The sequence below is a fragment of the Melozone crissalis genome, unplaced genomic scaffold (assembly GCF_028551555.1).
Source record: "Melozone crissalis strain CALT ecotype California unplaced genomic scaffold, PUWL_Pcris_2 ptg000057l_1, whole genome shotgun sequence".
NCBI lineage: Eukaryota > Metazoa > Chordata > Aves > Passeriformes > Passerellidae > Melozone > Melozone crissalis.
The window spans coordinates 3693231-3704865 of NW_026535835.1; the positions used below are offsets into that span (position 1 = coordinate 3693231).

Genomic DNA, 11635 nt, shown 5'->3' on the forward strand with positions numbered 1-11635 from the left:
TAATTTATTTTTCTCTCAGTCCTCTTTCCACTTTTCAAGGGCTGCCAGTGTCTTGGAGTTTATGTAGAGTTCAGACACACTTTTTCTGCCAGATGTAACTTTACTTTTGATGTTCTTTTCTGCCAGTGACAGTCACTCTGAGATATTTTGCATCTTCTGTTACAAGAGATTTTTCTTGCAGTAAATATGAAAAGACATCATTGATAATACAGATTTCAATGGTTAAGTCTCCTCACAAGCCTGGATAAGAAAGCACCACAAACAGACTGGTAGCTCTCTTCCTCTTTTGATGGGTGTGTCCTCCTGTCACCCTCCATGGCCTTCCCATCCCCACCTGCAGGTCCCAAACCTGTAGGGTGCCCCAAGAGCCTCATGGAGCCCTCAGGCAGCCACACAAATCCATCAGCACCTGGCATGAGTCAGCTCCTGGCTGCAAGTGCTTCACCAGCAAAGGGAAGGGAAAGGAGGGGACAGGAAGAGCAGAGAGTATTGGAATAATACCAATATAGATGGACAGGATGTGCCTGAGCTTGTCTGGCCCTGCTGCTGATCCAAACAGTGGCACTGTGGTGTTTCACCCCACAGACACTTTTGGCCGGCTGGGTGTGTGGTGTTTCACCCCACAGACACTTTGGGCTGGCTGGGTGTGTGGTGTTTCACCCCACAGACACTTTTGGCTGGCTGGGTGTGTGGTGTTTCACCCCACAGACAATTTGGGCCGGCTGGGTGTGTGGTTTCACCCCACAGACACTTTTGGCTGGCTGGGTGCTGCAGCTGGGCACATGAGGACAAATCCAGGCCTGCAGGAGCTCTGGTGGTGCTGGGATGGAGCTTTCCCCCATAACAGGGGCTGCTCCTCAGGTTTCCCTCTGGCAGAGAAGCTTTAAGGGGATGGTGAAGGAAAGGAGTCGGTTCTGATGGAGGGTTTGGATCCAGAGCTTTATTCTGGCCCACAGGCCTCTGAATGCAGCACCAGCTCCAACAGAACTCCCTGAGCCCGTGGTTGCTGCTCCTTTAACCCGGGGAGAGGGCAGGGAAGGGGCAGGGAGCCACCAAGCAGGGACAGGAGGGGAGGGACAAAGGGACAAAGGACACCTGGATGGCCCAATGCCCCCAGGGGTAGAGGGCATCCTTTGGATCTGCCAATCACTCAGTGCCCTTCTGGAATGCCAGGACTGACAGACAGGGCTGGGAGGGGAAAGGAGAAGTGATTGACACACCTGGGAGGGAATTATCAGGGGAGGGACCTGAGGTATCTGAGGCAAACCCTGACATCACACCGCAACATCAGAGAAAGAAAAACCCCAACATAGTTGGCTTCCCACCATCCCTCACACAACAGCAAAACCTCAGCATCTCTCAGTGTTTGCTCTGGGGGTACCATGGGTGAACAGGGATGTCCTTGTACATGGAGCCCTTTCTCAGTGAACTTCAGGTGTAAGCAAAAACCAGCAAAGTGTCTGCCTCCTTGGGACTTGTAGGGGGATAGAATATAAGAAAATAAAGATAGTGTAGAAAGTAATCTTACCCCTAAGGAGTTGCAGCTGGGCCAATTATCAAAGATTAGGAACAGCCTGACTTCAACAGGCCACAGCTGTGACCAGTGAGAAGAAGATGCTATAAAAGAGTGGGGTGGCTGGGTAGGGGGGAGGGAAGAGGAACTAGAGTTGGTTGGTTGCTTTTTGAAGAAGAAAGAGCTGCCCACAAGAAAACACCAACAAGGTGTGAAACTTTTGTGATAGCAGACAACAGTGTGGAACCCAGGGACTGGTCTGGCTTTGTCTCCTGCCTCTCTTTTCCTTGTCACCCCTTTTGCTGGAACATGACCTTTCTTTTTGTTTTCTTGCAGGTACCTGAAGAAAATATAAATGGTGTGGTCAATGCACTCCAAGTCAGTCAAGCTGAAAAGCATTAGAAATCTTCTGAGCTGGTTCCAGATGCTTTTTATTATTCTAATAATAATAATTATTATTATTATTATTCTTTTTTTCTCACAGTATTTCTTGAAAAATCTGATTACAGAGAGTGACATGAAAAGAGACTGTGGAAAGTTGAGCAGAAACAGCTCCAATAAGCCTTTGTTTTAATTATTATTATTATTGTTATTATTATTATTATTATTGTTATTTTATTAAATTTATGAATGAGGGGCAGGAGGAAAGGGAGTTTGTATGGTTTCCTGATGTTCAGCTCCAAGGTGAAGTGAGCCCTGGCTGTGCCCTGTGTGGAAGGAGCTGCCTGGGGACACCCAAGGACACCCAGCATGGAGAGCAGTGGGGTGGGCCAAGAGCAGATGGACAGACTGCTGCCTCAGAGAGCCCTGAAAACCAGAAACACAGTGAAATATGGAATTAAACAGAAAAGACCTGGCATAGTACTGGCTTGTCTCCTTGCATCAGACTTCTGAGGACTGTCCGTCACTGCCTGTGTTGAGATAGGATGCAAAAGGTTCTGTTTCTCCTGACAGAACAATTTGGTGTTGGAAAAGAGGAAAATATCCAATTGTTTGACATTTCCCCTTTTTCTTTCTCCCTGCTGTCAAAGCCTGGCTGCTCTGAGAAAGCCTGGGCAGGGGGAGCCCAGACTTGGGTCTGCATTGAAACTTGGCTGCTTTGGGTCATTTTTTTCCAGTCCCTCCCTCACTTCTGCAAGTATTCTCCTGCCCTGCTCCAGGAGTGCTGTTGTCCCCTTACCCCACATCAGAGCCTTCCCCCAGCCCTTGTTGTTCCTCAGGGCCAGCAAGAGGAGGAAGGGCTCTTTTCTCCTGTCCCCTCAGGCTTTTCCCATCCACTGTGCACTCATGGGGAGATAAAGGACTGCCCAGGGTCCCTGGGTAGCTGCTCTTGCACATCCAGGCCTCCTTGGCCAAGAGCCACAACTCTGCCAGGGCCAGAGGTGCCCGGGTCCTGTGGGGACCCTCCTGCAGTTTTTCATCCCACAGGTGGAAATTGCTGCTGACTGGGGAAAGCAGAGTGGTGCTGAAAATGCCTCAAACCTGCTGGCATCTGGTCCTGCACAGAAGATGATGGGGCTTTTCCCATGGGGAAGCAGCAGTGTGTTCTGTTCTGGCTTGTACCACAGCCGAGGGCCAGCAGGAGCCTGGCACCAAGGCCACAGTGGCACCTGTGTCCTGGTGGGCACTGTGCAGGACAGCAGAGAGCAGTGCTGGGACAGAAGTGTTACCCAGGTGTGGGTGCCAGCCCTCTGCCCCACTGTGCCCGTGCACCAAGGGCTGCTGAGAGGAGGAACTGCCTGCAGAGGACCTTGCTGCTGTGATTGCCAGCCCCAGCTTATCTTGCATTTCTTACCTTCTTCCACTTCAGGCTTGACATAAAGAATTTGCAGATCTTGCTGTTTTCCTGAGGGCTTTCCAGCCATGCTTCAGAGACAGCCCCTGGCAGGATTTCCCTCAGGCTGTGCCATATCCAGCTGTGAGCCAGGGGTTTGCACTCATCTGGAGGCAGTAAGCAAAGCAAACACCTGGGATCGTGCCATGGGCATGGATTTACTGGTGTGTAGGACAAGCAAACACACACAGACACAGCTGCTTGGTTAGTTCTGCATTCACAGTACTGGAGGGCCAAGCAGTTCTGGTTTCTGATGCTGCTGGATTCAAACTCTCAGTTTCAAATCTGATTTTTCACCATTGGGATGTTTTGTGGTATCTAGACAAGGAGTCAGAGCACCCATGGAAAAAGCAAGGATGACTTTCCTTGGCCCTACTGGAGCTGCAGCATCCCTGCTGAGGAGCACTGAGGCACACATTCAGTGCTTTACCAAGCAGGATGTCCTGCTGTTCCTTACGTGGGTTTTCAGAATTGTCCCATGATATGTTTATATTCACTCCAGATTTCTGGACTAAAGGTTCATTCTAGATGTGGCTCTGTGCCTCTCTGGGTGTTTGTTTGGAAAGGTGCTTTGGTCTCCTGCCCAGGACACAGGCACAGGCTGTCAGTGCAGTGCTGAAGGCATTGGAGGTGTTTGCTGTGGCTCTGCCCAGTGCTGAGGGCACTGAGCTGGGCTGGCAGTGGTGGCTTCTCAGCCCAGATGTTGTCAGGGGGTTTCTCCTTGGGTGGCAGATTGGCAGCATGGCTGGGGAAGGGGATGTTGAGTTGCTGTGCAGCTGCTGAGTTGATTCTGAGCCTTTGCTGTGTGCAGGGACGGTGCCACCATGCCAGAGTCATCAGGACAGGTTTTCCTTCTACTCTGGGTTCTGCCAGCCTTTGGGAAATGCCAGTTTTGGCATCAGAGTACCAGGTGTTGCTGTGCATGTGCCAGTGCTGCTTTTAAAGGACTTCAGCATGGATAGGAAGGAATTAACTTGAAACAAGGAGCAGCTTTACTGAGCCTTAAATGAAAGCAAAAAAAAAAAAAAATTTCTAACATTGCACTCAGGCTATTTTAGAGGCTGAAATTTAAATTTTTTTCCCAAGGTAATCAGCCTTATATTTGTGAAATCTGTGAAATCTGTAGAAAGCTCTGGTATTTCAAATCTTCCAAAGGAAGGTTGATGTCCCAGCATGGGAGAGTTGGCCTGAAAAATTCACAGGATGTAAAATGACATTGAGGGACTCTGATGCTGCCACTGTCCTTGGCTTCACCTTCTTATTTCCTTTTATTGTTTTGTCCTGACATCCAAGAAAATTGTTTCAGACAGCTTGATGCTTTCCCTTTAGAATTCCCTTCATATTTTTTCTGGTGGGAACTCAGATACTCCAAATGTGGCCATCATTGGTGGAACTTGTCCCTGCACCAGCCTGAAGTCAGGATCAGTCCAAACTTGCACAGCAGTGCTGCATGTGGGACCTGCACTGCAGGAAGGGCTCTGTGGGGGCTTTGTTAAATATTTTCACAGTTATAATAATCCCACCACACTATTGACACCCCAGTGCTGAGTGAACCCAAAGTAGGGGAGGCTCTTAAAGCTGCTCCACAGCTCCCACTCTCTCAGCACCCAACCTTTGGGGTGGGGAAGAAGTTGAAGTTCTTCCCCTTTTCCTATTTTTAAAGGAAGAGTCTTTCTCCTTATGATAATCTGAGTATCTCTGACATTTTGCTGTTCAGTACTGAGGGGATAAAGCAGGAACATGTCTCAGTGGGAGCCCCTTGGGCTGGGTGCCTGGATTACCTGCAGCTGCCAGGGCTGCTCTAATGAGAGATTGCCTCATTGCTGCAGGGCCCTCCCTGTGCCCTCTCGCCTCTCCTTGCACAAAATTCACCAAACAGCAAAATGCAGAAGTGTTTCCAGCACTGCAGGAAGGGGTAGGCAGGGGAAGGGAACATGGCCTTGATGCATCCTCCTTTCTCCAAGGCCTTTATTTTCTTAGCAGCCTCAACCTTTCCAAGCTGTGTTATTAAATAGAATTTTGTCTTTGTCCCTCAACCCAATTAGAATTTGACTGCAAATTCCATTCTACTGAGCAAGTGTGTGTGTGTGTGTGTGTATATATATATATATATATGCGCACATATTGTTTCCATAAAAATCCATAGTGTGTCTCTATTGCACACCTATAAATACCATGTTTGTGTGTAGGGTGTGTCCTGTACATGGTGTGGGCCCTCACACACATGTACAGGGTATGTGTGTATCCTCTGAGCACACACCTTTGTGGGGGCATCTATGTAGTTAGTAGGGTATACACACACTTATTTACCATATATTTTTAATTCAAGATATGGGCAGTATGAGTATTAGTTCCACTCTTGCTTTTTCTCTCCATGTGTTAAGTGAAGAGCAGCAGTGCAGTCAACCTGAAGCAAAGCTGGGGCTCCTCTGCTTGCTGGGAGCAGCATTGGATTTCCCTCCCTGCTTCAGAAAATTCTGTTCCTCTCCAGTTTGGTGCCTCAAGCACAGAGGCTGTAGGAAATCCACTCCTTTTTCTTTCTGTATGTTTTAGCTGCTGCCCTAAATTGCCTCAGCCTGTGAGTAGGGCTGGTCTGTTTGCACAGTGCCTGCCCAGAGCCTGGCTGGGGTTTCCAGAGGGGCTGCTGCAGGCACAGGGCACTGCCTGTGCCTTCCCAGGCAAGGCAGGAGCTCCTGAGGGTTTCCTGCAGCTGGGGAAACCTGGAGGAGGCTCTGGGGTGGCCTGGGCTGGGCAGCAGCACCCCCTCTGAGCTGCTTCCTGGTGCCCTTCCCCAGCATCTCTGCAAGATTTGATTTCCTGCTGGGTTTGTCTGCAGTGGCAGCCCATGGCTGGTGCAGGGCTCTGATATTTCTTGGGGAATTCACATTTGTTGGCTTGTGAAGAGCTGAAGTAAGTGGTTTATTTTTAAATAGATGGAAATGTTGAAGGATCTTTTTCTGTTAAAAGCAGAAGAGGCTGCTTGAACCCAGTCCCTGGTTGGGTTCTGTGGCCAGAGGGGTTCTTCCCATCCTTGTGGGTTTCCCCATCCATACACCCACAGAACTGTTCAAGAGCACCAGGTCGTCCAAACTCCTTAACTTAGAAGTCAGCAATGTGAATAGGAGGTGCTGGTCCTGCATTGGTGCAGTCACTGTTCCCTGAGCACAAGTGTTCCTCTCAGCACTGGGTAATTGGTATTTTCTGTTAATGAAAAGGGAGAAATTCTTTGTTTGGCCTCAGGCTGAGCATTGCTGCGAATTCCTGAAAGAAGGAGTCCCCCAGCAGCATTCTGTTGAGGACAAAAAGTAATTTTCTGATGACGATTTCTTCTCTCTTTGTTCCTTTGACTGTTGTGGCCATCTCCAGTAAGCAGCTTAAGGCATCTCACTTACCTGTTCCAGTCCTGCCTGCAAACACTGGATTGGATTAAATTTTTATTACCTGCAGGAGAGCAAAACCCACTAATCCTTTACCCACAGTATTTACAGATTGTAGCATGCACTGGGGTGTATTTACATTGGCTGAAATGTGCAAACCTGTCTCCAGATTTCCAAACCTTCTCCCCATGAGTGCATCTGTCTGTCTGTCTGTGTGCACCCTGCTGTATGTCAGGGGCCAGCAATATCCCTCAGGCATCCTGGCAGCACTGAACTGGTGTGGAAACAGTCTGCACATCCTCAGCAAGGCTGTGGGACCTTCCCAGGCTCCCTGCAAGGGAAACACTTCACTGTGAAGATAATCTTGGGTTATTCTGCTTTCCTTGGCCTCCTTTATTTAATCCTTATGAAGCACAGCTGGGTTGAACTACCAGCTCCAGTTAGCAAAGGTGAGGGGAATAAAGGGGTTCTGCAGTGAGAGACGTGCCCTGGATGCTGATCAGCACATCCTGCCTGCCGCAGGAACGGCCTCTGCAGATGCTCTGCTGAGCACAGAGCAGTGCACAGCCCCTGTTGTATGAAGGGGAAATGGATGAAGTGTCAAAGTACATTCTCATTTTAGGGTGTGAATTTTAGGGTTCAGTACCTCTCTTTCTTGGTCTCTCTAGACAGCCCTGGTCATTTCAGGTTCAAAGCCTGGGAATGAATTAACGAATAACCTGGTTATTGCAGATTACATGGAACAGCTTCCCCCTGCTCCATAATCCTCTTGCAGCCATGACCTGTGCTTCTGCATGCCCTGAGTTTGCAGAGGGAACACAAACCCCTGGCACCTCCTCCCAGCTGGGAGTGCCCAGTTTTGAGGCCAAGGTGAAGACAGTGGCAGAGGGATGGCAGCTCCTCCCCTGCACAGCTCCAGTGTGGCCACAGCCAGCCCAGCTCAGCCCTGTCCCAGCTGTGTGGGGCAGGACAGTTGTAAAATTTGTAAAACAGCTCTTCAGTGCCCTGGGATCCCTTGGGGTTTTGGTTTCATCCATTTTTAGCTTTCTGCAAATATCTGTAAATGAACTGTGGGTGGATTTTGGAGCAGACATGGACAGAAATGCCCATCAGGCATCAGGCAGGATTGAAATGTTGAAACATGTTTGAGAGCAGAGCAGGAGCATGTCATGGCCCCTCTGTCCAGCTCTGTCCTCTGCCTGTACCATAGGAGAGCTGGCCAGGTGCCATGTCCCTCTCTAGGCAGACCCAGTGGTTTTACCAGGGTCCTCCCAACCCTAAAAGATTATGCCAAAACCAGGGTTCCTTTCACTCTTCAATTTGCAGGGGCTGGTTTCTTCTTCCCTCCTTGTGTGGCTGTGGCAGAGGCAGTGTCTGTTGCACAGCCCCTATGGGAAGATGCCATTGGAGGCTGCAGTTCAGAATCCCCCTACTCTGGCTGGCTTTCTGCTTCTATTTCAGCCCCCTGAGGATTTAAACCAGCATTCTGCAGTTACAGGAATAAGCTTGAGGATTCCTACTCCATTTGTTACTTGAAAAACATTTTACAGGTACCTGATTCCTTGTGGGAATGCTGCTTGAAGCACCCACTTGCCAGGTTGCTGCTGTGAGCATTAATTGCTCCTTTGGGCCCCAAAAGGGGAATTCAGCCCCATTTCCAGCTAAAGGCTGAAGCAGCCCCAGGCTCAGGCTGGATGCTGCTCTGGGCCAGGTCACAGGGGAGAGACAGCCCCAGTAAACTCAGAGCTCCCTCATCCTGTGAGTCCCTGCTGCCTGCACAGAGCCATTCCCATCAGCTGGAAGGGAATGCAAAGCGTGTTTCCCTTCTGCTGAAGGAGCAACAGTCTCCTCTGTGGATTTGTGGTCAGTGGCAAAAGCAGGAGTGTTTGTCATGTGGGACATTGAAGGAGGGAACCAGGGGTTCCTATACAGCAAAAGAGAAAAAAACCTGCAGCTTTTGTTGCAGCTGTTTCTTGCAATGATTTCTAATGCCAGCCTTGGATGGGGTTGCGTTTTTGAGATCACTGAAATGACCTGAAGAGCTGGTGCTGCTCTTACAGCTGTGGGACAAGGCCTCTAGGCAGGACCAACCTGCAGAGAGCAGGACCCTTCCCACCAGGGCTCAGCCCAGGGGCATGGGATGTTCCCTGCAGCAGGACAGACAGACAGACAGACAGACAGGTTACTGAACCAGGGCTGCTCTTGAAGAAATCCCTGAGTTTTAACATTTCCTTCCTGGGAGCAAATCTCTGTTTTTCCTGGCCTTGTGTGTCAGTCTGTTGGTGCAGATGCAGGAGGTTCAGAGTATGGAGGAGGGGGCTCTGCAGGAGGAGGAGCCAATTTCTCCTTCACCATTAGGAACTGTCTGGTCCAGCTCAATGACCTCAGCCATTTTTTAGTTTTATCATGGAATTAAACAGGAGTCATGTCCTTGTTCTCCCCCAAACCCCACCTACCCATGTGCCAGTGCTTCCTTCCTTCAGGTCTTTTTTTCTCCAATTGCAAACTGCTCCAGTGACACCATGGCAGAAAATCAGCATCCCAGGGCAGCCTCTTCTGGGTTCTTCTGGTTGTGCTGGATCCAGGGCTGCCCTCATCTCTCATCCTCCAGCCACTGCTGCTAAAGCTAATCCTGCCAATCCACTGGCTGTTGGTAATAGTGTGAGAACTGCATCCAAGTGCCATCAGAGCCCAGGTTAAGGCCTGGAAATGCACAGGGCAGTGCCTGTTTCCAGCCCAGGACTATGGTGTCACAGCCAGCAGCGTTGTGTCCCCTGTCCCTGCTCCTGTGGCCAGGCATTGTTATCCCTCCCCTGTGCAGGGGCTCCAGGCTTGACTTGGGGGCCTGTGGGACACGAAGGGTGTGGGACATGAGGAGCAGGGTGCTCATTTTAGCACAGTGGCAGCCACGGTTTCTGCCAGTGCCTCCTCCTGCACAGTGACACAGAGGGGACACTTCTGCTGACCCAGGCACCAGGACAGCCATGGCTCTGGACAGACAGAAGAGGCAGTAACTCACAGTAGGATGCAGCTTCAGAAACTCTGTTCCAGCCTTTGGAAGAGCCTGTCTCGTTCTCTTACTGTTAACTCCTTGTTTAACCCATTCCCGCCTTGTTTCCATTAGAATTAGAGGGTGGGTGATCACCTCAATTTGCTTGACATGTTCACCTGCTCCCAGCACCCAGGAGCTGCTGCTGGGATTTGGGTCTTAGTGCCCCAGTGCCCAGGGAGCACCTGCAGCCCCCTTGCGTGAGGCTGGCACAGCCTGGCACAGCCTGGCACTGCTGTGTGAGCAGCCACAAGGGTGAGTTCTGGGGGAGCACTGCACAGGGGCAGGAGGAGCCTCATTCCCCCCTCAGTGCTCAGGGCAGATTTTTGGTTTGGTTCCTCTGGGCTCAGCTTCACAAGCCCCCAGCCCTGCAGGGTCACACAGGGGAGGGTCACAGCCCCAGCACTGCTCCAGTTCAGGGCTGGTTACAAGGGGCTGGCACAGCACCACTTTGTTAGTGCCCAAGTGGCTTGAACACGTGTGAGCATTTATCTCCTTCTCCCCTTTGTATGGACTCCAAAGGAGCCCAGATTCCCTCCAGATACCTACACAACACTAACCCAAATTTCTAGGGCTGCCACGAGAGCAGAGATGCTCCTGGTGCAGAAGCTGCCCAGCCTGGATCAGGGTCTGTCTCTCATCCCTGACCACTTAGAACATCTGTGCTGGCCAGCTTGGGGAGGAACCACAGATCTTTAGGACTTTTTAATTTAATAAGTTATTTATGTATCATTTGTTCTGTAAGTGAAATAGCACTTTTGGCCTCAGACACACACCAAACAGGCTGAAGTGGGGCTGGGAACCCCAAACTCTTGCAGCCTCTCCTCCCTGCTCACCTCACAGAAACCCCACACAACCTTTCACTGGGGAGGGTAGGAAAAAACGTGTATTTATTTCCTTTTAATTACCAGATCTGATGTAAACAGACAGGGTGGGGAATCCTGCCTGTGCAGGAGCCTTTGGTGCAGCTCCTGCTCTGGGCTGCAGCCATGGAAAGGCTGCTTGCACCTGCCATGGGCTCCGTGGGGGCAGTGTGGGTGGCAGTTCCTGCAAGCCTGGGGGTAACAAAGCACAGGGGACCCTGAATGCATCAGCTGCCTTCATGCCCTCTGCACAAGGGGGGATGTTCCACCAGCAGGCACAGGGAGTGGTGGCAGCAGCTTGGGATCATGCACTGGACATTGTGTGGAGCTGAGCAGTGGCTGCTTTGCTTTCCCAGCAAGTGCACATGCTGCTTTTCTTTGCTGGTCTTATGCTGAAAAGCTGAGATTTATGTACTGTATGAAAAATAAAACGAAACAGAAAAAAAGAAAAAAATCCTAATGTTCCAAAAGAAATGACAGTATATTTTGTACTTTGTAAAGTAATTAAATCGAAAAAGAATAAAAAGTGAAACTTATGCTGTCTGCTTTTGTACTGATCAAACTGATGAAAATAAAGCAGAGCTTGGCATTGTCTGAGATGTAACTCTCATTTCTGTCACCTACAGCCATGAAGGGTAGGTCTCACACTCTCACACAGAGTTTATGAAGGCCAGCAGACATCCCTGGGGCTCTCTGGTGTCCAGGTCCTGTCTCTGGGTGCACTGTACCCCTACAGATGGAACCACCACCATCTCCATCCTCCAGCTGTTTTCTGGAAACCACCCAACCTGCCCTATGCTCCTCCTTTAAAATAAGAGCTCAGTGGGATGCTGCTGGTGCATTTGCCAGATTAGTTTTACCTGCTCCCTGCACAGGGCAGGAGCCCTGGAGTCTGGGCAGCCCCCAGAGGTCCTGGCAGGACACCCCCAGAGCCTGCACCCCAGCACTGGCAGGGAACAAGTTCAGCCTCCTCAGGGACTGATTCAGGGCAGCCACTGT

General features: G+C 50.3%; 2 protein-coding genes across 4 annotated transcripts in view; one reads left to right on the forward strand and one right to left on the reverse strand.

The window, feature by feature from the left end:
• The window catches only part of CASTOR2 (cytosolic arginine sensor for mTORC1 subunit 2), a 122560-nt gene extending 120288 nt beyond the window's left edge, over positions 1–2272 (forward strand). The window contains exon 9 of the mRNA XM_054287468.1: positions 1850–2272. Within this exon, the coding sequence (XP_054143443.1) occupies positions 1850–1915 (66 nt within the window). The 3' untranslated portion in view covers positions 1916–2272. The remainder of the gene's footprint in view (positions 1–1849) is intronic.
• Positions 1–11635, reverse strand: part of RCC1L (RCC1 like) — a 35546-nt gene that overhangs the window by 6714 nt on the left and 17197 nt on the right. The window contains exons 11-12 of one of the 3 annotated variants that reach the window (XM_054287465.1): positions 6864–7055; positions 3968–4348 (exon numbers count right to left, since the gene is read on the reverse strand). In XM_054287465.1, coding sequence (XP_054143440.1) covers positions 4340–4348; positions 6864–7055 — 201 coding nt within the window. In that variant the 3' untranslated portion in view covers positions 3968–4339. Of the gene's footprint in view, positions 1–3967; positions 4349–6863; positions 7056–10023; positions 11051–11635 lie in introns of those variants that run through there. The other 2 variants (XM_054287464.1, XM_054287467.1) reach the window with 2 other exon arrangements.